Source organism: Pongo abelii, chromosome 16 (assembly GCF_028885655.2).
Source record: "Pongo abelii isolate AG06213 chromosome 16, NHGRI_mPonAbe1-v2.0_pri, whole genome shotgun sequence".
In the NCBI taxonomy this organism is placed as follows: Eukaryota; Metazoa; Chordata; class Mammalia; order Primates; family Hominidae; genus Pongo; species Pongo abelii.
In genome coordinates, this window is record NC_072001.2 from 58370817 (window position 1) to 58395213 (window position 24397).

At 38.7% G+C, this 24397-nt stretch overlaps 1 protein-coding gene across 24 annotated transcripts in view; it reads right to left on the reverse strand.

Moving 5' to 3' along the window:
* The window catches only part of CCPG1 (cell cycle progression 1), a 55897-nt gene that overhangs the window by 2310 nt on the left and 29190 nt on the right, over positions 1-24397 (reverse strand). For 6 of the 24 annotated variants that reach the window (XR_008513596.1, XM_063716656.1, XM_054531506.1 and 3 more), the window contains exons 4-9: positions 20220-20296; positions 18872-19073; positions 16142-16273; positions 13793-14044; positions 7643-7764; positions 1977-3382 (exon numbers count right to left, since the gene is read on the reverse strand). Coding sequence is in view for 23 of the 24 variants with exons in the window: in XM_063716656.1 (XP_063572726.1) it covers positions 1977-3382; positions 7643-7764; positions 13793-14044; positions 16142-16273; positions 18872-19073; positions 20220-20296 (2191 nt within the window). In the remaining variant the exon portion in view is untranslated. The remainder of the gene's footprint in view (positions 1-1976; positions 3383-7642; positions 7765-13792; positions 14045-16141; positions 16274-18871; positions 19074-20219; positions 20297-24397) is intronic. The other 18 variants (XM_054531511.1, XM_063716654.1, XM_063716655.1 and 15 more) reach the window with 4 other exon arrangements.

The window sequence follows — 24397 nt, forward strand, 5'->3', positions numbered from 1 at the left end:
TTTAGGCGGGGCACAGTGGCTCACGACTGTAATCCCAGCACTTTGGGAGGTGGAGATGTGTGGATCACTTGAGGTCAGGATTTCAAGAACAGCCTGGCCAACATGGTGAAACCCCGTCTCTACTAAAAATAAGAAAATTAGCCGGGTGTGGTGGCACGCGCCTATAGTCCCAGCTACTTGGGAGACTAGGGAGAATCACCTGAACCCAGGAGATAGAGGTTGCAGTGAGCTGAGATCATGTCACTGCACTCCAGCCTGGCTGACAAAGCGAGATTCCATCTCAAATAATTAAAAAAAGAAAAAATTCATAAGTTTTCAACTATATGCCTGTTCTGGGTAATGTGATGAAATAATGCAGTTCTGCTCCATCCCAAATGGGATGTGAATCATCCTTTTGTCATGTATTTACACTACCCACCCACTAATCACCTAGTAGCAGTCTGTTAATCAGATATACTGTTATCCTACCACAGTGCTTGTGTTCAAGTATCCCTAAGATAACGATTATTAAGGATGATTAAGTAACTTAATAATGACCCCAAAATACAATAGTGATGCTGGCATTTGGATATGCCAAAGAGAAGCTATAAAGTGCCTCCTTTAAGTGAAAGGGTGAAGGTTCTCAATAAGAGAAACAAAGTATGCTGAGATTGGTAAGATCTATGGTAAGAACAAACCTATGTGTGAGATTGTAAAGAAGGAAAAAGAAATTCATGCATTATACAGAATTATGTTCTATCCCTGGTTTCCAGCATCCACTGGGGGTCTTGGAACATATATCCTGAAGATAAGGGGGGACTACTGTAATCTAAAATACAATATAATCTTATCCCACCCGCCTTGAAAATTCTTCAGAAGTTCTCCATGTCCTACAGGACAAAACCTTTAGCATAAAATGGGGCCCTTCATGGTGTGCATCTCTTATCCTCCAGCTCTACCCTGCTTCCTTAAAGCAGTATCTTCACATCTCCAAATGACTTTCCTTTTAAGTGAAATTCCCTTCCCTGTCTGCATAGCAAATCCTCATTTCTCTTCCAAAAGCTACTTTAAAAACTAAGTTCAGTTCAAAGGCCACCTCACTCAAGAAGCCTTTCCAAACATCTCCAGACAGCCTGAGGCCACCATGCCCCCATACCTTAATTTCATTTATTTACTTAGCTTGTGAGCTCCTTTGAAGCAAAAATTTTTCACTTGTCTCCTCAAGGCAGCCTCACCTTTGTTCATTATAGGACTAGATACCTGCTTAATGACTAAAGACACCAAAATCAGTCTCATTATTTTATAGACACATTATATTTATTCAGAAAGATTAAGTATTTCAAAGGTAAAAAGTGAAGCTAACATTTGAAGATTAGGTAAGTTTCATGTTACAGAATATAAATAGATGAAAATGGATAAAAAATTATTATGAGGTACACACATTAGAATTTGACTTGCTCAGTTTGCCTCTTTGTGCCCCGACCTTTATCAAAGATAATTATGTGACTAAGTATCATAACTAAGCTGGTACACGGAATGGACAAGTGAAAATAGGTGGGACATTAGAATTATTATATATGAGCTCTTCTGACTTCAGAGTAAAATTTGTGTTGCTCACTCCTAGCTTCCGAAAGTGAATAAATACATAGAAGATTAAAGGAAAATAATTTCACTTAAGGTGATCTTTTCATATAAACTATAATGAAAAGAAACAAACTTGGCCAAAGTAGGATTTTATATATTCTTAACTGATTTTTAAGATAAAAATTAAACCATTTGCTCAAGTTAAAGTGATTACGTTATAATGAAATGTTCCATTTGTAACAGCTAATAATTTTTAGACTCCATCTTTCAATTTATTCTGAATTCTCTCAGTGGCAATAAAGCACAACTCTTAGGAACAGTAACCTTCCAAGAAACTCATCAAATCATAAAAATGCTATCCAATCTACAAATGTTACAAACTACTGTAATGACACGGTTTTATGTAAACCGACCTGGGTCCATATGGAGGGGAAAAAGTGTGACCAAAGAAGTGTCTATATATATATTCATCCAACTTCTCAAATACTCCATCATTATCTACTTGATATTCCTTCATGTTTCTAAGATAATCTTTAACATCATTAACAAAGTCAGTGAAGAGCTTCTGATCATGTATAAAGACACCGTTTAGGAAAAACTTATTGATGAACCGATCAAGTTCGTTCCAGTGACAAAAAGTATCCAGTTCTTTTAACATGTACCTTTGAATTATCTGTCTAAATTCATCCATCCTTATAGGATTCACCACTGTGTTAAAAAGGCTAATGGACTCTTGTTGAGCACAATCAAATACACCATAACAAGCCTTTCTGAAAGAATGAGAATTTTCTCTACAAGCATGACCAGGACTGCATTTCCTTGAATTTGTATTTTTTCTGAATTCTTTAAAGTGAACTGGCTTTTCTTTCCTTCCATCATTTTGCATAGTAGGGCCTCTATTATGATGGTTTTCTGTAGGTGCCTTATACTGTGGATGTAAATAGTCACTAAAAACTGTTCTTGGTTTTTCAGCTGCTGCTTTTGTAGCACCAAATCTTTTATTACCCTTTTCATCAAAGATATTCTTGGTGGTATCTTTAAAATGTCTGAAAGTGGATTTAACTGAATCTGAGAATTTTTTCAGATTTTCCTTCACAGCTTCTTTAGCCTGCTTAATTTTCTCTTTATGATGCCTCACAAACTCCTTGGTAGAATTCTTCATGGCATCAAATGTTTCCTTAACTGAACCCAAAAATGTTTCCTTTGACTTATTTTTAGCCCTGTGGTTTCCTCTGCCCACTTTCTTTTTTCCATCCGTTTCTTGTTTTCCACTTTGATCTTTTGCCTCAACATACAATCTTTCCCACAAATCAGAACGCTGTTGTTCGAAGGTTAGCTTCCGTTCCAGCTCAGTGAGTCTTTCCCGTAAGATTGCTATTTCCTTTTTTTCAGTATATACATTGGGAGAATCTGACTTGCCATGTAACTGACTACCACTTAACTGCTGGAGTTCCCCTCTTAAAGCCGTAGTTACTAGTCGTTCTCTCTCCAGTTCCCTCTTTAGCATCTTTGCTTCTGTCAACAGAGTCTCCCTTTGACTAAGAAAGCTGTGTTTTTTCTGCTTTTCCTCTTCCAAATGCTGCTTAAGTTTCTGATTTTCTTTAACTAATTCAGTACTTGTCCCTTTATCTTCCAATATTCTAATCTGTTCTCTTAGTTTGTTTAACTCTTCCTGTAATGAGGACAAGGCTTTTTCTTCCTTCTCCAGGGATACTCTTAAATACTGATTTTCTGTAGCAAGGTTCGTTTTCTGAGTTTCAAAGGACATCTTCTCTGCTTCAGTAAGTGTCCAACACCTTGCAAGATTTTCTTTCAATGACTACATTTTTTTTTTGAAACAGAAGAAATAAAATGTCAAGTGCTTTAAAAGCTGAATTTAAATCTTTAAGATATAATACCCCAAAAGCTTTTGTCTTTACTTCTACAGATACTACCCCCCCCCCCACCCCACCGGTAGTATTTTCAATAGTATAAACATTGGGAAATACAAGGTTCATATGCAAGAAAACACAGAGCAGAGAGCTACATCAAATTGAGAACTATAGCATGGTGGAAGAATTTTTTTTTTCTTGAGATGGAGTCTCACTCTGTCGCCCAGACTAGAGTGCAGTGGCGCAATCTTGGCTCACTGCAACCTCTGCCTCTTGAGTTCAAGCGACTCTCCAGCCTCCCAAAGTGCTGGCATTACAGGCGTGAACCACCACGCCCGGCTGGACGAATTTAAAAGACAGAAAATTAGCTAGAGCTTGCAGGACTAAAGGTTTTTCTGAATCAGGAAGAGAGATTACCTTTTATAAAAGGTAAAAATTATTAGCTGGGTGCGGTGGCTCATGCCTGTAATCCCAGCACTTTGGGAGGCTGAGGTAGGTGGATCACGAGATCAAGAAATCGAGACCATCCTGGCCAACGTGGTGAAACCCCGTCTCTACTAAAAATACAAAAATTAGCTGGGCATGGTGGCATGCACCTGTAGTCCCAGCTACTTGGGAGGCTGAGGCAGGGGAATTGCTTGAACCCGGGAGGCAAATGTTACAGTGAGCCGAGATCGCACCACTGCACTCCAGCCTGGCAACAGAGCGAGACTCTGTCTCAAAAAAATAAACAAATAAAAAATAAAAGTAAAATTACATCAAGAGCTGACTTATGGCTTCAAAAATTGTTTGTACTCAGTGTACCCTTCAAAGGATGAAATTCTAACAATCTTAGTCCTATTTGAAACATTTTAGTCCTATGCAATTAACATTTCTAAGTAAGTACAGATAAGCCATAAATTCTATAAGCATGTTAGAAGACAGACTGAATCTTGAACATTTATAACTAACTTATCCAATTTTATGGTAAACTTTTGAAGTGATTGTCACTCAGATTACAGCAGTTCTGTAATCTGTACAGATTAATATAACTCTGAAGATTAATCTATAGATTACTATAACTGAAAGTCAGCACCCGTGGTAGAAATCATGGTCAATTCCGCTTATAGAATTTTACTGCTTCAATAAGGGTATCCTTGACTGATTTGAATTTTCTTTCAAACATATGCATTAGTAACAAAATTTAACCAAAAACAGTCAAAACTTAAACAATATGGTTCAACAGATTCTTACAGCATTATACATCGAGTTAAAAATATCTTATGTATAAATCTGCAAAATGATACTTAAATTTGGCTTAATTTATCACAAACGTTCTGGTTACCCCACTTGAGTCAGAGCAGTCACTTACCTGGATTCAGAAATAAGGAAAAAAAAAAAATACAAGTCCTTTAAGAGAAGGACACTATTTTACACTTGAAAAATAACTATCTGAAATGACTGCTTCACTTTCTGGCTCATTAATCTTCAGAGAACAAATAAAGATTTAAAATTTAATCACAGTCATTTCATCTGCTCTACCTGTATGAGAGAAAAGAAATTTCTTCTACCCAACAGCAGTGGACTGTGGAGTAGAAGAGACTGATGCACTGGTGTGGCATAATCTTGAAATGCACAAGCACAGGAAGCCACAGGATGAAAAAAGAGTACAGCATTCCTCATGCAGTAAATATGATGTTGACATAAGTGATTGATAAGCAGATCCTGACCAGGTCTTCCAAAGAGCTTCAAAATCTATCTGATCCACACTTAACAGCCAGAAACAAGAGATCTGCAAAAACTGACTCTCTAGCTGGGCACAGTGGCTCAATCCTTTAATCTCAGCATTTTGAGGCCAAGGTGGGAGGATCACTTGAACCCAGAAGTTCCAGAATAGCCTAGGCAACAACACAGTGAGACCCCATCTCTATGAAAAATTTAAAAACCAAGTTGGACATGGTGGCGTGTGCTTGTGGTCGCAGCTACTTGAGAGGCTAAGCCAGGAGGATTGCTTGAGCCCAGGAAATTAAGGCAGCAGTGAGCCATGATCACACCACTGCACTCCAGCCTGGGCAATAAGAATGAAACCCTGTCTCTTAAAAAACAAAAACAAAAACAAAAAAAACAGGCCAGGCGCAGTGACTCACGCCTGTAATCCCAGCACTTTGGGAGGCCGAGGCAGGCAGATTACCTGAGGTCAGGAGTTCAAGACCAGCCTGGACAACATGGTGAAACCCCATCTCTACTGAAAATGCAAAAAATGAACGGGGCATAGTGGAGGGAGCCTGTAATCCCAGCTACTTGGGAGACTGAAGCAGGAGAATCACTTGAACCCAGGAGGCAGAGGTTCCAGTGAGCTGAGATCACCCCACTGCACTCCAGCCTGGGCAACAGAGCGAGGCTCCATCTCAGGGAAAAAAAAAAAAAAACCCAAACCCAAACCAAACTACAAACTCTCTCTAGAGGTTTATGCATGGTGAGTTTTCCAAAAGCCAATGTTATCCTATGGAACCAGAAAACATTGTGGTGAAGAAGAAAATGGCATCTTCTGATACAGGTAGGAAAAACTGAACTATTTATATTAACTTCAGAAGTACCTCCCTGTGTCTACAGCCATACCACCCTGAATGCGGCCAATCTCCTCTGATGGCAGAAGCTAGGCAGGGTCTGGCCTGGTTAGTACTTGGATGGGAGAAGTACCTCCCTGAAAGATACAATTTAGTTACAAAGTAGTATTTTTGTCTTTTCAAGAAATATAACCTGTAAGGGAAGCATACGAAAATTAAGTGTGAGAATTGAGGGTGGAAAAATGGAGGAAAAAACAATAGCTTACTTTTCTTTCCTTTTCCTTTTTTTTTTTTTTTTTTTTTGAGACAGTCTTCCTCTGTGGCCCAGGTGGGAGTGCAATAGCGTGATCTCAGCTCACTATAACCTCTGCCTCCCAGATTCAAGCAATTCTTGTGCCTAAGCCTCCCAAAAAGCTGGGATTACAGGTATGTGCCACCACACCCGGCTAATTTTTGTATTTTTAGTAGAGACAAGGTTTCACCATATTGGCCAGGCTGGTCTTGAACTCCTGGGCTCAAGCAATCCACCTACCTTGGCCTCCCAAGGTCGTCAACTTTGGGAATTTGGGACGTTGCCACCACACCCAGACATATCTTATTTTTCTACCCTGAGTTTCTCTCTACATCCTTCCTAGGAAAAAACTAGATAGGAGACCAGCTATTTTGCTGATCCTCATAAACCCACAGAAGTGTTAGGTAATGATAGAATGGACAGTACAGTCCTGCGAGACGAGATCTAGGTGAGTTATAGGCAGAAAAACATAACATGCTTTCCCTTCCATCAGAATAAAAAAAACAATGGAAAGGAATGGCTATGTCCCCTGATCAAGAGAAGATCTTAGAGAGGCTATAAAACCACAACTCTCCTCTTTCCCTCCTGCCGACTGAAAATGTTTGCTTCGCTATGTGAATATAATGTTAATAAAAATGTCTATATACACATATAAAATGTCACTTATAAAAGATGTTAACTATAAAATAGCAGTTAGGGATAAGAGTTCTTAAGTCAAATCCTTAGAATCAATTAATTAGCTCTCCCAAACAAAGCAAAACAAAAAAAGGCCATGGCCAGGCATGGTGGCTGACATCTGTAATCCCAGCACTTTAGGAGACTGAGGTGGGTAGACGGAGGTCAGGAGTTCGAGACCAGCGTGGCCAACATAATGAAACCCTGTCTCTACTAAAAATACAAAAAAATTAGCCAGGCATAGTGGCGCGCACCTGTAATCCCAGCTACTTGGGAGGCTGAGGCACAAGAATCGCTTGAACCCAGGAGGTGGAAGTTGCAGCAACCTGAGGTTGCACCACTGCACTCCAGCCTGGGCAACAGAGCGAGACTCCATCTCAAATAAATAAACAATCAAACAAAAACAAACTAGCTCTGCCAGTTGCTACCTTGAGAAAGTCACTTAATTTTTCTAAACCTCTTTTCCACCTATAAAAGTTAGTAATTGCTTAATTCACATGTTGTGAGAATAAGAGAAATACTCTATATGATGCACTCATGACAATGACTAGGACACACTAAGTACCCGTACTCAATTCAACAATGATCAGCATTATTACTGATTTACTAATCTGTACTAATAAGCACAATAAGCTCTAACTAATAAGCAAAACAATTACTAACAATTATTTTAAATATTTGTTAGTGGTACATACCTTATAATCTATAAAAGATCCTTGTTCCTGTTGACACTGGGAAAGATAATCCTTCATATCATTCAATTCATCTTCATGTATCTTTCTGACTAACTGCTGACGCTTCTGAATCTGAATTGTGCCTAAAATAAATATTTTTATTAAGGGTATGTAACAAAAATATTATCATTAAATGTTTTATATATTTTTTAATATTGGTAATTGGTAATCTGCATATAAGCTATGTAATCTTTTGTTGTTGTGTTGTTTTTTTTTTTTTTTTTTTTTTGAGAAGAGTCTTGCTCCATAGCCCAGGCTGGTATGATCTCAGCTCACTGCAACCTCTGCCTCCCTGGTTCAAGCAATTCTCATGACTCAGCTTCCCGAGTGGCTGGGACTACAGGCAAGCGCCACCAGGCCCAACTAATTTTTTATAGAGACAGGGTTTTGCCATGTTGGCCAGGCTGGTCTCAAACTCCTGGCCTCAAGTGATCCACCCACCTTGGCTTCTCAGAGTGCTGGGATTACATGTGTGAGCCACTGTGCCTGGCCATAACCTATGTAATCTTGACAATCATTTCATTCAGAGTATCAGTATTTCACCGTTCTTTAAAAATTCTGATTACATAAATAAAGAATAAGTAACTGAGGCTGGGCACGATGGCTCACGCCTGTAATCCCAGCACGTTGGGAGGCCAAGGCAGGTAGATCATTTGAGGTCAGGAGTTCAAGAGCAGCCTGGCCAATATGGTGAAACCCTGTCTCTACTAAAAATAAAAATAAAATAAAATAAAAAAAGTTAAGTGAAAGCCCATGATCAATCATTCATCAAATGGTGGTGAACGTTAAAGCAATCTAAGTAAGGCCAAGTAGGCTAGTTCTTAAAAACATTTATTTACATATACCCAGGAACATTTAAGCAGTTCACTATCTTTTGTATTAAAACACACAGGCCAGCCCATATGGCTCTAACCAAGAGAACAATTTATGTAATGTTCTTATCTTACTACATTGAAGGCACTCAGCTTTGTTGTTTTGGGGGTTATCTTTTAAGTACAAAAAATGTTTCAGCCTCCCTTAATCAGAGAAATGAACAAACCCTGGTATTTTTTCACAGGTCGTAAGTCAATAAGGAAAAATGAAAACCTTTTTTTTTTTTTTTTTAACATTTTGCCTTAAGGATACAACAAAGCCCAGAAAGTACAGCACAGAAAATAACTGGCTAATGGTGATTGTGCACCATTCTCAAGGCCAAATTTGTTAAGAATTCTCCAATGGTTAAATCTATACTGGAGTAGCACTGTCCTTATCCCAACAGGGATAAAAGAATTGGACAGGCACAGTAGCTCACGCCTGTAATCCCAGCACTTTGGGAGGCCAAAGCAGATGGATCACCTGCAGTCAGGAGTTCGAGACCAGCCCGACCAACAGGGAGAAACCCTGTCTCTACTAAAAATACAAAATTAGCCAGGGAGTGGTAGCGCATGTCTGTAATCCCAGCTACTCGGGAGGCTGCGGCAGGAGAATCGCTTGAACCCGGGAGGCAGTGGTTGTGGTGAGCCGAGATCGTACCACTGCACTCCAGCCTGGGCAACAAGAGTGAAACTCCGTCTTTAAAAAAGAATCTTAAACCAACTAGGATTCTTCATATTTTCAACCTAAAAATCAAAATGTTACTTTACTCAGACATGCTGTTCACATGCGTCATGTATGGGGGGAAAAAACCACGAAATCAAAAATAAGGCAAAATGCAGTTAGCAACCTTAACATTATATCTACTGAGTCTTTTACAAAGAAAGGATGCAATGATCACTATTTCTTCCCTTACTGCTATAAAAATTATTTTAAATGTCTTCAATACATCTTGAAAAACACCAAAAACAACTTTTGCCAATTTACAGATAACTGTTACATAGTCTAGCTATGATATTCTGTGTTAGAATTCATTTCCTCTCTTTAGATTTCTCAATTTATAGAAGCATGGCAAGCTTGTTTCAAACTTACTCAGCAGAATCCCAGATTTTTTTCAAATGCTGAAATTTATCTATAGTTCCCAGAGTAATAGAAAACTTCTGCAATTTCTATTTCAAACTGCTGAGAAGATTAATTCCTTTGCCCCCTGGAAAATAATCTAAACCTGTGTTGCGGTCTGAATTCAAGATAGTATAATATAGCATATGCTTGATTACTGTCTTAACGCGGCCTTTTACCGTATTACTGACTCATCACTTGGGGGTTTTTCCTGCACCTTCGGCTGCCTGAAGTCTTATCCTCAAGATACAATCTTTGGCCTAGTCATGTCTACAAATGCTGCCTATTTTACCATGTTGCACCGCTGTCAGATTTTGCTATCACTCCTATTAAGAATTCCAAGCTACAGATCTTGTCCTAACTTCTCATCAGAGCTTCTAGCCAACACATCCTGCTGCGTAGGGGGCCTCTTTGTAGGGTGGAAAAAAAAAAAAAATCAAACCTCAACACCTGCCCCAAACCAAATTTGTCTAGAACAAATTTGGGTAAAACCAAACCAAACTGTGCTTACCATCTATCATCTGGCAAAACTTCCCCAGTAACCCCAACTCCAAAAGTGAAGCAGCTAGCACATTTCCTACAATTTAATAAACTGCCATTATTTTCCATTATTCCTTCAATGTCCCTTATTCCATTCCCACTGTTATTCCAATTGTCAAGGTCCTCCTCACCAAATATCCAGATTACAGAACTCTTAACTGACTGACTATTCTACATTTTCCAATACCACTTTTTCCACACCAGCAAAAAGTTCCGGCACCTTTTTCTCTAACCTGATAGCAGGTTACTCAATAAATCAAACTTTCCTATCTAGATTCCAAGACGTTTTACAACACACAGTTGACCCTTGAGCAACATGAGTTTGAACTACATGGCAGGATGCAAAATCCAGGTATATGGAGAGGTGACTTTTCATATATGTGAGGTCTGCAGTCAAGGGACTTTAGTATGTATGGATTTTGGTATGGGGGTGCATCCTGGAACCCATCCCTCATGTACATCAAGGGATGACTATAATAGCACCCCACCTATTCCATTATTTCTAAATACCTACACTCTGCTGTAGTCCAAGCAGTCTTTTCACTGCTCCCAAACCCAAGATTACTTCTTCCTCAGGTTATCAGATTCTCTATCACTGGAATGTTCCACCTTCCCTTGAGTCTATCATAAACTATGATTAGACACAACTTAAATCTTACCATCTCCAGGATAATTCAGTAAGTGTATCCTTTGAGCTGTAATTCATTCTGTGCTCTATAACTTAGCATCTAGATATCTTGTTATATAATAGTCTGCCGAAGAGCCAGGTAGTCTATCAATACTTAAAGCAACTCGAGAAGAAGACCAAATCAACTGAACTCCATTGATGATTTGGAATGTTGACAGTCACAAGCAAATGTAAGAATAAGAAAGACTGCTTTCTCACGAAACTTTTTAATAAAACTTCTGGAAGCATTTTCAGAACCAAATACCTGGAGTACACTGCTTCACTATCCTTAGTCATGCTAGCTTTCTCTTCCCTGCAGTATAGATCTGCCAATTCAAATTTGTATGGCACCAGGGCTGGCAAATGAAGAATGATTCAATTAGTAATATGGTATTGTTAAATTATTATAAAGCAGGCCAGGCACGGTGGCTCATACCTATAATCCCAGCACTTTGGGAGGCCGAGGCAGGCGGATCACTTGAGGTCAGGAGTTCGAGACCAACCTGGCCAACAGGGCGAAACCTCGTCTCTTCTAAAAATACAAAAATTAGCCAGGCGTGCTGGCAGACACCTGTAATCCTAGCTACTCGGGAGGCTGAGACAGAAGGATCGCTTGAACCTGGGAGACGGAGGTGGCAGTGAGCCAAGATCGCACCACTGCACTCCAGCCTGGGGAACAGAGGAAAACTCCGTCTCAAAAAAGAAAAAAAGTGGTCTTTTAAGTAGTGACTTGGAAAGTCACTTAGGTTAGGTCTTGTATGTTAATTCAACTAATCTCATTACTATGTAGGCCTACTTCATAATATATTGTCCAGGCTTTTCATAGTCTGAAAAGGCTAATCTGAAGTAAAGGACAATGTTTTATTAATTAACTATTAAGGTAAATTTTACTAATAACCAAAATCCTACATAACAGAGAAGTAACTTCTCATTTTAAAAGCACTCCTGTAAAATTATTTTTCTACAAAATATTCAAAGGTCATGGAAATAGTGAAGTTTTAATGCAATTTGGATTAACACTTTAAATCACTATCCAATTTTTTTTGAAGTAAGAAAAAAAGATTAAGATAAGATCTTCTCCATTGTTACCCTCATGTTTACTTGTGGAGGGAAAATCATACTCAAATACATATTGATTGTTTCAGCTAGATAGTCTATAAAGGTAAATACATATTTCAAATCAAATCTTATTACAACAAATTTCAAGAAAGGATACAAATAATTGTATCTCAGTATTAAATTCAAGCAGGTATCCATCAGAAATCTAAATACATATTTTTATTAATATAAATACAAGAAACACATCTTGCAAGCTCTGACTTTAAACAGGTATTGTCTTCATTAAGTTTATTCTAACATTACGCTATGTTGAATAATACACCTTTTCCACAAATCCACATAGGGTACATGTAATTCTTCAATCTTTGCAATAAGAAATACATTTTTCGAAGGAACTAGCAAAACGAAAAGTTAAGACTGTGGATTATGCAGGCAAAAAAATCTAAAAGTAGTTAATATAAAGCAAGCTAAAATTTGGGAAGTTGACAAGATCTAAGATACTTCCTTTTAAAGTGTCTCTACCCTAAATTCCAATATAGCAAAGAGAGTCAAAGTTCAGGTTTCAAATACTCCAGTCATTGTACAAACACATACCTTAAATAAGAGACTCAGGCCAGGGGCGGTGGCTCATGCCTGTAATCCCAGCACTCTGGGAGGCTGAGGGGGGGTGGATCACCTTAGGTCAAGAGTTCGAGACTGGCTGGGTGTGGTGGCTCACACCTGTAATCTCAACACTTTGGGAGGCCGAGGCGGGTGGATCACAAGGTCAGGAGATTGAGACCAGCCTGGCCAAGATGGTGAAACCCCGTCTCTACTAAAAATACAAAAAAATTAGCTGGGTGTGGTGGCAGGCGCCTGTAGTCCCAGCTACTCAGGAGGCTGAGGCAGGAGAATCACTTGAACCCAGAGGCAGAGGTTGCATTGAGCTGAGGTCGCACCACTGGACTCCAGCCTGGGCGACAGAGTGAGACTCCATCTCAAAAAAAAAAAAAAAGTTCGAGACCAGCCTGGCCAACATGGCAAAACCCCGTCTCTACTACAAATACAAAAAAATTAGCCAGGCATGGTGGCAGGTGCCTGTTATCCCAGCTACTCCGGAGGCTGAGGTAGGAGAATTGCTAGAACCCTGGGGGTGGAGTTTGCAGTGAGCTGAGATTGTGCCACTGCACTCCAGCCTGGGCGACAGAGTGGGACTCCGTCTCCAAAAAAAAAGAGATTCAATGGGTGAGGCTCCTAAATGAAAAAGTAAAGTAACACCAGTAGAATACCTTCCTCTTCTCACCCAAAAGGCATTTAAAGGCTTTGAATTGATAAGATAATCAACATATATAAACAGCATCAATCATAATAAAGAGCAAAGTATAAGAATAAAGATGACAAACTCTCAATTCATGTGAATCACAGAACAATGAAAGTTACAAAGTATGATAGTTACATGAAATCTCAAAGTAGAAATAATGAACACTTATTATTTACACATTTCAAATGTAACTATTTCAACTGGGATTTAAATAATCTTCCTAATAAAGTCACACTTCAACTTAGTTTAACTGTGATTCTAAATGTAAATGATTTGCCTCAAGGTAAGCATTTCAGATTTTTAATCTTCCAGTCTTTTAACTTTAAAAGAGTCACAAACATATATGGTTATTATCCTTACATTTCTTAATAACTACTACCTTATTTAAATAAAAAGATTTGTGAAATAGGCAGCACCCAATTCCCGAATGAGAAAACTGAGGCTCAAACAGGCTTCAAGTTTTCAAGGCCATACATTTAATAATGGCATTGAAAACAGATCCCAAGAGTCCTCACTCTTAAGTTCCTCTACACTATCCCATCAGGTTATGTATAACACATTTTTGAATACTTACCATAGAAATGGCCAAATCCCATGCTGACTGCAATCACCAAAGCAAGTATAACACACTTATTGAGACCACTACTGAACTGACGTTTACGCAACTCCTTAGAAGGTTCAGTTTCTTGTTCAGCAACTAGCCGGTCTTCAGATTCTGAAGTAGAAACAGTCTTCTTCCTAGCACGGCGTCGTCTAAAGGCAGGACTGGGCTGATTACTGGTTTCATCACTACTTGATTCATCATCACTAGGCTGAGATGAAAATACTATTAAGAAAAAAGTTGACATTTAGCTATTCAAAATCTTGGAAAAGCTTTCCCAGTAAAAATTATTTAGAATAATCAATGCCATCCCTTACATGCCTTTCTACATAAGATAGCCAAAAACAAAAACCAAACAACATAAACAAAAACACGGGTTTTCAACTCATCAACATAAAGCCAAAACATAAAGCATTTCAAATGTGATACACAAGAATCTGTTAATCATATTATTTGGTGCTTTGAGAGCCTATCTCTGTTTTTTTATTTAACCCTCCTTGCCTTATAGTTTACACTATTAGAACAATCCTTCATTCGCATAGCCTCAAGTTTCATTGCTGGCCAGGAGCAGTGGCTCACGCCTGTAATCCCAGCACTTTGGGAGGCCGAGGCAGGCAGATCACCTGAGGTCAGGAGTTCGAGATCAGCCTGGCCAACATGGAGAAACCCCTTCTCTACTAAAAATACAAAAATTAGCCGGGCATGGTAGTGCACCTATAGTCCCAGCGACTTGGGAGGCTGAGGCAGGAGAATCACTTGAACCCAGGAGGTGGAGGTTGCAGTGAGCTGAGATCCTGCCACTATACTCCAGACTATACTCTGTCTCAAAAGAAACAAAATTTCATTGCTATTACAGGTATAAACAAGTATTATTTCTGGAAAGAAAAAAAAATACTCTCTGTCTCTTCATTCAGTTTCAAAGAGGTAATTTAAGTGCAACTATTTAAGGAACACAGGGAAGTACACAAGCATTTCCTGTGACTTATAAAGTAAAATAACTACCAAAAGTTTGCTTGGGTGTATCTGGTCCCTAGTTTCATTTCCAACCTAATTAGCCCACGATCAAGGTTCAAAGCACTGTATTTTAACATAGGTTTCCAGAAGTCAGATGAGCCCTTCCCTTCGACTGCCACTCTTACTAGAAGGTTATTAATTTTACCCTCTAGTAAATATGTCAGCATGAGGAAGTGACACAACAGCTATCTCCGATATTAAGGACTATTCTGGTGCTGCTCCTTTATGAAAATAATAGTAGAGAAAAACAAACTAGTGGGGAAAATTTGCACAAGAAATTCCAAGTCCAGCAAACAAATTCCCTTGAAAAAATCACCTTCAGTTTTTTCCAAATGCATAATTTCTTAACACTGTTTCTTACGTCAACAAACTATATGTTGACACAGAAGCTTCAATTACTCAGAAATAATTTCCACAAGCTACTTAGAGGAAAAGCACTAAAAATAAGGATAAAATATGAACTCGAATACAAAGAGCTCTAAAACAACAAACATTCATGCTCCAGAAAAGCAAAAACAGTTCTTCAGAAGACAGGATATCCATGCCACAGGAAAGCTGGTGATTTAGGTTAGGCAATATTTTTCAGAGATGGATCATGGAGTATTCAGTTCACTTTCACACTTACAACAATAAACACAAAGACAGAAGGCACTACTGAAATGAATGAATGTTCCTAATATTTAGTGATACAGATGCCACTGAGAGATCTTTTTGGTCATGACCCTTATGCCCATCATGTTTATCTGGTTATTCTTGATCACTAGTTTTTCAAAGATGCCGTCGCCTCAGGTGTGAGGTTATATTTCTTGGACAAAGAGAAAGAAAGGAAGACTTAAACAAAGCATTACATAATACAAAGGCATTCATGATCATGGTTAGAGTATTTAAGTCAGGCTTTCTGACATAAAATTAAGATAGGTAAATGTAAAAATAAACCATTTGTAAAACTTATTTAAATAATTGTTCAATTCTACATTAACATTACCTTCATTATATATTCTAACAAAACAGCCTAACTCATATTAATATATTCATGTCCTTATCTAATGCTTCCAACTTTTTTAACCCATACATATAATAGCTGAAATATTTTGATTTTTAACTTCTTTTAAAAAAGCTTAATTTGGCCCATAGATGCAAGCAATGCAAAGGCATGCAATAAGCTTGGCCAGCTCCTTTACAAGAGATTCTGAACACCTGTTTAGAGTATCGCGGATGACAACAGTTATCTTTAAAGCACTCGGTAAATAGTAAATGTGACTAGGCACACTCAGCTCTAGAGAAGCTGGTCAGATTTAGTCACACCACCTTGGAAAGCGAGTTGGCTAGGAACATGGTGTTTCAGCTGATCATCCCATCCCCATATGCACTCAGGAATCTTCCACAGCTTCTCCCACCACCTTTCTTTTGTGAATAAACAGGAAAAAAAGATGCATAAAGCTATATTATAAAGATTAAAAAGAAAAAAAAGAATTAAAAATACTTAATTATCACTTAACATTGTTATCCGTACAAAATTAAAATGTAATAACCATGCCTTCTTAAAAACATACACAATACAAACTTCTCTACACTACCAACTTTGCTTTTTGTCAGGGAAGAGAGTTCATAAAGAGGAAGCAGGTAGTGTTCTTAACCCAACAAAACGTACACTGCCACAAGAATATAAGTCAGGAGAAGAAAAAATTGAAGTTGAAATCCTTAAGGATGAAGAAAGGGAAAGGGAAAAACAAAATTAAGCAATGGCTAGCACAAAATTAACAAACTAAAAGGGAAAAACAAAAACTATCTTTTTTTTTTTTGAGATGGGGTCTCCCTCTATTGCCCAGGCTGGAGTGCTGCAACCTCCACCTCCTGGGTTCAAGAGATACTCCTGCCTCAGCCTCCAGAGTAGCTGGGATTACAGGTGCCTGGCTAAATTTTGTATTTTCAGTAGAGAAGGGTTTTTGCCATGTTGGTCAGGCTGGTCTCAAACTCCTTACCTCAGGTAATCTGCCTGCCTCAGTCCCCCAAAGTGCAGGGATTACAGGCATGAGCCAAAGTGCCCGGCCCCAAAACAAAAACTCTTGGCAACTGGTTTATATGTAGTGTTTTCAGTATAGTCCAAAATTTCGTCTTTAAACATTTGGTTTATTGAAACAATATCTTTAGGAGGAATAACAATGGGTAAAAATACAGTTAATCAAATATTCCTCTTAACTCAGTCCACAAAAATCTCAAGAAGTCAGAATTCAGAAAGAAGATAAATATTAGAAGAATGGGCTTAGAAGTATACAACTTCCTGAAAAAAGTTAATATGTAATTTCTTTCTTTTTTTGAGATGGTGCTGGGATTACAGGCGTGAGCCACCACACCCAGCAACAGTATGTAGTTTCTTTTATGTCTATGTCAGTTTCTTATATATCTGACCATTCTATAATACTCCGGCTTCAATTTGACTTTTCTGGGCCATGAATATTCTCGAATTAAACCAGAGGCAGGAAAGGAAGTGGGGAGGGGGAAACTACCTGAATACAACACAAATCCTGGAGTTTAAAAAAAAAAAAAAAAATTTGATGACTAACGAGGGTTCTAAAATCAATTACAATACCTCTCCATAAATAAAGATACTATGAATGTTATTCTAACAAAGCCTGAAGTTTTCCTCTGACCAAGAATGTCACATGAATATTCAAATAGCTGGATAGTGTTTTCACATTCATGTTTATAGGCAAACCACTGATATACTAACTGAAAATAACTTCTCATTAAATGAGATAGCCAAGAATCTCTACCTTTTTTTTTTTTTTTTTTTTTTGAGACAGGATTCTGCTCTGTCACCCACGTTGGAACGCAGTGAGGCAATCTCAGCTCACTGCAGCCTCAACCTCCCAGGCTCAAGCAATCCTCCCACCTCAGCCTCCCAAGTGGCTGGGACCACAGGTGCACGCCATCATGCCTGGCTTTTTATTATTTGTAGAGATGAGGTCTCGCTATGTTGCCCAGGCTGGTCTAGAAATCCTGGGTTCAGGTAATCCACCTGCCTCAGCTTTACAAAGTGGTGGAATTACTGGCGTGAGCCACTATGCCCGGCCAAGAACCTCTACTTGACATTTTATTAGCTTAAACTGGAATGACAGAAATTCTATTGTCTGATTCTGGTTGGCGAATGCAAATATTAAAGAATGGTAAAATCTAAAAAAATTATCTAAAATAGATATTACCTGTTTCCTGTTTCTCTGTCAAATTAGGCAATTTTTAGAATAACTAGCAGTGTTTCAAGTTGTCTCTGCCATGACTCACCCTTAGTTATAATTGTGGGTTAAAAACTGATATATCCAGGAACTTTATACCTACATACTTATATCACATTAGAAGATGTTATACATACTGCTAAAACTGAGCTGAAGCATAGCAGAAAGAAATCAAGCAACTCACACTTTAATCTCTGAATGAGTCTGTCTGTACAACGGGCATTGATTGCATTAAAAATGTGACTGACACTACTGACATTTTCATAACAGAATCTAAAACAAAAGCTCTGAAGGTCAGGAGCTTTGCAAGACTAGCTGTATTGATAGCACCTTGAACTCTGTTTCGCATATGGTAGGTACTCAATAAATGTTTGTTGCATGATTAATAATTCAATATATCTGAAGAGACTTTAATAACAATTTTCTTTCACTATTTCTATATTACAAAATGTACACTACTGCAAGCAAAGATATTAACATCCCAAATCTCCCACTCTTAAAGATCTAAAAAGCACCAAAAGAATTTTGGAGCATTTGTGATTTTAACAAATCTCACTGGAGCAATTTTGTCTTCTATTTAATGGCAAAAGATGGTTACTGTTACAGTAAAAGATTGCTATGCTCCAGAACAGTCTAGCAAAACACTAGGTATTAATAGATTTCACACACAAAAAATAGTCTTGTCTTGAGTTTTACCCAAACATATACAAAACTAGAGACTAAATTATTAGGGGTAGAAAACAAGCCTTTATATAAAATGTGGTCATACATGTCTTTAAGTCTCTCATCAGTGTATTCTTCTTACCAGTTTCTGGCTGACAGAAAGTATACTGGCTGCTAGAGGAAGAGCCCATGTTAAAGTCTTCTGAACTCTGTGCTTCTTCAACAATGACAACTTCTTGATTTCCAATTTCTTCTAACTTAGGTGGCTCAAGGGTAACAATATCAGAATCATCACTGGCAGTTCCAATATAGATATTGTCTTCGGGTATCTTTTCTTCCTCTGCCTGAAGAATCATAATTTTAGAGATGGTAAATTCAACAATCATTTAAGGGTCTTATATTTTCTTAGAATACAACAGTACTAAGTATTATAGTAATCTGAGTTAAAAGATACGATTCCTACTATTAGTAAAGAATTATGCAATAGCAGGCTCATCATATAGCTTGAGAACACCATCAGATCCCTTGACAACTCTCAGAATTAGATCAGACCACTGCATTCTCCTAGTGGGCTGCAGAAGCTGAGAAGCCCATCTTTGCCCCTCAATAACCACAGAAAAAAGAGTTCATTTCTCTCACGAGTTCCATGGGTCTATTCGAGCACAACTCTATAGTGTGGGAGCCCAAAAAAGACTCACTGAACTTTTCGGGTTATGTACGTAATAAACTTCAACAGCTGTATCTTGTACTGAATGGGTCTGAAGGTGTCCCCAAAAATTTCTATGCTGGAATGTAATCACCAATGTGATAGAACTAAGAAGTGGGACCTTTAGGAGGTGACTGAGTTATAAGGGATCCTCCCCTGGGAATATGATTAAGGTATTTATATAACAGGCTTCATGCACCATCCAGCCTTTTTTTGCTCATCTCCTCTTAAAGATGTAGCAACAAGATGCCATTTGGAAACAAGAGAGCATGCCATCAGCAGACATTGAACTTGTCCACACTTGATCTTAAACTTCCCAGCCTCTATAACTGTGAGAAATAAATTTCTGTTCTTTATAAATCACCCAGTCTCAGGTATTTTGTCAGATCAGTACAAACAGACTAAAACACCATGTAAAATGATCATCTAGCTATCTAGTTTTATACAGAAGTCAAGTAAAACCCCAAAGCGTAAGTCTTAGGTTGTTACCAAATTTTAAAATGAACCACCATTTTAGACATGAAACCTAACAGTTTAATTTTTCAATATAATTAAAGAATGCAATCTACTTCCAAAAAGAATTATATTAGAGGTGAAAAGATAGATCTTTAACACAATACCAATAAAATACTTTGCTTAGATGTCTTCTAAGACATCTAACTTAGAAGTCAAAATTGCTTATAATTCAAAATAGGAATAAAATGCATAAATAGAATTAGAGGCTTTAAATAGTATTCTAAGGATACTATTTAACATATATCCATAGTGTAAAATACAAGTTTACCTCAATTGTTGAGCTGGTTTCCTCCAAAGCTGGATAAGCAGTTTCTTCCATAAGCACTGTGCCATTTTGGCTGCTTTCTGATATAAAGCAAAGATCAATATAATTATTTCTTAATTTAGAACTCTCTGTTGACTTTCTGCAGCCCAACATATAATCTGGGTAGATAAAAATCTCTTCCTAATATGTTAGAGTAGATTTAATGAAATGTCACATACAATTATAGAAGTCACTCCACTGTTGCTAATAAACTTCATTTATTTGAAATTGTCAGGTGATAATTTTGGATAAGAAAATGCAATCATTTAAGATTTTTTTTTTTTTTTTTTGGAGATGGAGTCTTGCTCTGTTGCCCAGGCTGGAGTGCAGTGGCACTATCTTGGCTCGCTGCAACCTCTGCCTCCTGGGTTCAAGTGATTCTCCTGCCTCAGCCTCTTAAGCAACTGGGATTACAGACATACACCATGGCTAAATTTTTGTATTTCTACTAGAGATGGGGTTTCGCCATGTTGCCCAGGCTGGTCTCGAACTCCTGACCTCAAGCGATCCGCCCACCTTGGCATCCCAAAGTGCTGGGATTACAGGTATGAGCCACCATGCCCAGCCACAAGATTTATTAAGAACTCAAATTAAAGCTACCTTGACTAAGTAAATAAAACCTCTACCTTACATCACCAAATTACTTGATCCAGTATGTTCATTAACACCTAATATGAAAAAATCTATTATTAGATACCTAGTGATACATTTCCTGAATTCTTAAAAGTTTATTCGAAGTTTCTAAAGACCATTCTAATGGCTGTCAATGCCTGGTACCGTAAGAATAAAAACCATGGCTTCAAACTATGATTTATGAAAGTATGTATGTATATGTACGTGTGTGTGTGTGTGTGTGTGTGTGTCTAAATGCTTTATAAGAAATCATAAACTATAAAAAACAAGGACTCAGGCTGGGTGCAGTGACTCATACCTGTCACCCTAGCACTTTTGGGAGGCCAAGGCTGGAGGACTGCTTGAGGCTACAAGTTCAAGACCATCCTGGGCAACACAGCAAGACCCTGTCTCTACAAAAATAAAAATTAAAAAATTATTTGGGCATGGTGGTATGTGCCTATAGTCCTAGCTACTCAGAAAGCTGAGGCAGGAGGATTACTTGAGCCTAGGAGTTGAGGCTGCAGTGAGCCATGATCATGCCACTGCACTCCAGCGTGGACAAGAGAGTGTTACCATGTCTCAAAAAAAAGTCAGAGAGAGGGTAGTCCAGGCACAGTGGCTCATGCTTGTAATCCCAGGACTTTGGTAGGCCAATGTGTGAGAATCACTGAAAGCCAGGAGTTCAAAACCAGCCTGGGCAACATAGCGAGACCATTTCTACCAATAATTTTTTTAAAAAAAGAAAGAACTCAAAACACAGAAAAACTAAATGTCACTACAGAAGATATATTTTATAAGAATCTCCTCAAAGAAAATGTGTACAAACAGAATGATGACTTCACAATATATTTTTAATAAAAAAGAACATAAAGGCCGGGCACAGTGGCTCACACCTGTAATCCCAGCAGTTTGGGAGGCCAATGCAGGTGAATCACCTGAGGTCAGGAGTTTGAGACCAGCCTGGCTAAAATGGTGAAACCCCATTTCTACTAAAAAATACAAAAAATACAGGCGTGGTGGTGCACGCCTGTAATCCCAGCTACTCAAGAGGCTGAGGCAGGAGAATTGCTTGAACCCGGGAGGTGAAGGTTGCAGTGAGCCAAGATCACACCATTGCACTACAGCTTGGGCAACAAGAGTGAAACTCTGTCTTAAAAAAAAAAGAAAGAACATAAAATATTAAGAAAAGTTAAAAATAATATAACATATAAATTTATGAGCAAAGTACACCAAATATCAACAGTAATTATTTCTAGATAAAAGAATTATAGACCATTTTAAATTTCTTTTGTTTACTATTTTTTTTCCCCTATCATGAACATGCATTTCTTTTCGTTTTTTTTTTTGAGACAGAGTCCCCCTCTGTCTCCCAGGCTGGAGTGCAGTGGTGCCACCTCGGCTCACTGCAAGCTCTGCCTCCCGGGTTTACGCCATTCTCCTGCCTCAGCCTCCCAAGTAGCTGGGACTACAGGCGCCCGCCACCACACCCGGCTAATTTTTTGTATTTTTAGTACAGACGGGGTTTCACCGTGTTAGCTAGGATGGTCTTGATCTCCTGACCCCGTGATCCACCCGCCTCAGCCACCCAAAGTGCTGGGATTATAGGCATGAGCCACCGCGCCCAGTCGATCATGCATTTCTTATGTAATTTAAGTCCTGCAAAGAACAGGGAAAAAAAAATATTTTTCAGCATTATATACCCCCAACAGAAAATTAATTAATTTAGAGGTAAGATTCCGCCACAGTACTCGGCTGGGGAGCTGGGGCCAGGCGCGGTGACTCATGCCTGTAATCCCAGCACTTTCAGCGGCTGAGGCAGGCAGACCACGAGGTCAGGAGTTCAAGACCAGCCTGACCAACAAAGTGAAATCCCGTCGCTATTAAAAATACATAAAAAATGGCCAGGCGCAGTGGCTCACACCTGTAATCTCAGCACTGTGGGAAGCCGAGGTGGGCAGACCACGAGGTCAGGAGATCAAGACCATCCTGGCTAACACAGTGAAACCCCGTCTCTACTAAAAATACAAAAAATTAGCCAGGCGTGGTGGCGGGCCCCTGTAGTCCCAGCTACTTGGGAGGCTGAGGCAGAAGAATGGCGTGAACCCGGGAAGCGGAGCTTGCAGTGAGCCGAGATCGTGCCACTGCACTCCAGCCTGGGCCACAGAGCAAGACCCCATCTCAAAAAACAAAAAAAAAAAACCAAAAAAATTAGGCCGGGCACAGTGGCTCATGATTGTAATCACAGCACTTTGGGAGGCCGAGGCAGACTGATCAGGAGGTCAGGAGTTTGAGACCAGAGTGGTCAACATGGTGAAACCCCGTCTCTACTAAAAATACAAAAAAAAAAAAAAAAAAAAAAATAGCTGGGCGTGGTGGCAGGCACCTGTAATCCAAGCTACACAGGAGGCTGAGGCTTGAACCAGGGAGGCGGAGGTTGCAGTGAGCTGCGATCATCGCGCGACTGCACTCCAGCCTGGGCAACAGTGCGAGACTCTGTCTCAGAAAAAAAAGAAAATTTTCTTTAACATATGCAAGTAAATGCATTTCTTGGAAGAAACTGTCCATAGCTTTCAGATTCTCAAAAGGATCTCTGACACACAAAAGATGAGAATCACTTTTCAAATGAGAGTAGTAATCAATGTGTAGGCTTAAAAAAGTTAACAGGTATAATCTCTTCATTTCTGGCCTTGACACATCCACTTTTTTCTCCTGAGGGGAAATGTTCTGTATGCATTTTACTGTAATCTTTTTAAAAAGTTAATGAAGTAATTTAAATATGAACATAAGTGTATGCAGTAATTGTTCAGGAGTCCTATTTCTCTATATAAATAATGTATGCATCAAATCCCATGGGAAGTATACACAATACAGTAGTCAAATTCCATTTTACCAGATTGGAACCAGAGTACAGGCATATCTCAGATATCTGCAAGTTCAGTTCAAACCAATGTAATAAAGCAAGTCACATGAATTTTTTGGTTTCCCTGTCCATGTAAAAGTTAGGTTTACACTATGCTGTAATCTATTAAGTGTGCAATAACATCATGTCTAAAAAAACTGTACATATCTTAATTTCAAAATACATTATTGCTAAAAAGTGCTAGTGATCATCTGAGCCTTCAGTGAATCGTAGTATTTTTGCTGGTGGAGGGACTTACTTCAAAGGTGATGGCTGCTGACTGACCACTGTGGTAGCTGCTGAAGGGTGGAGTAGCTGGGGCAATTTCTTAAAGTATGACAACATTGAAGTTTCCCACATGGATTGACTCTTCTTTCATGAAAGATTTCTCTGTAGCATGCAATGCTGTTTGATAGCACTTTGCCCACAATAGAACAACTTTCAAAATTGGAGTCAATCTTCTCAAACCCTGCCACTGCTTTATTAACTAAGTTTGTGTAATATTCTAAATCCTTTGTTGTCATTTCAATAATATTCACAGCATCTTCACCAAGAGTAGATTGCATCTCAAGAAACTACTTTCTTTGCTCATCCATAAGAAGCAACTCCTCGTCTGTTCAAGTTTATC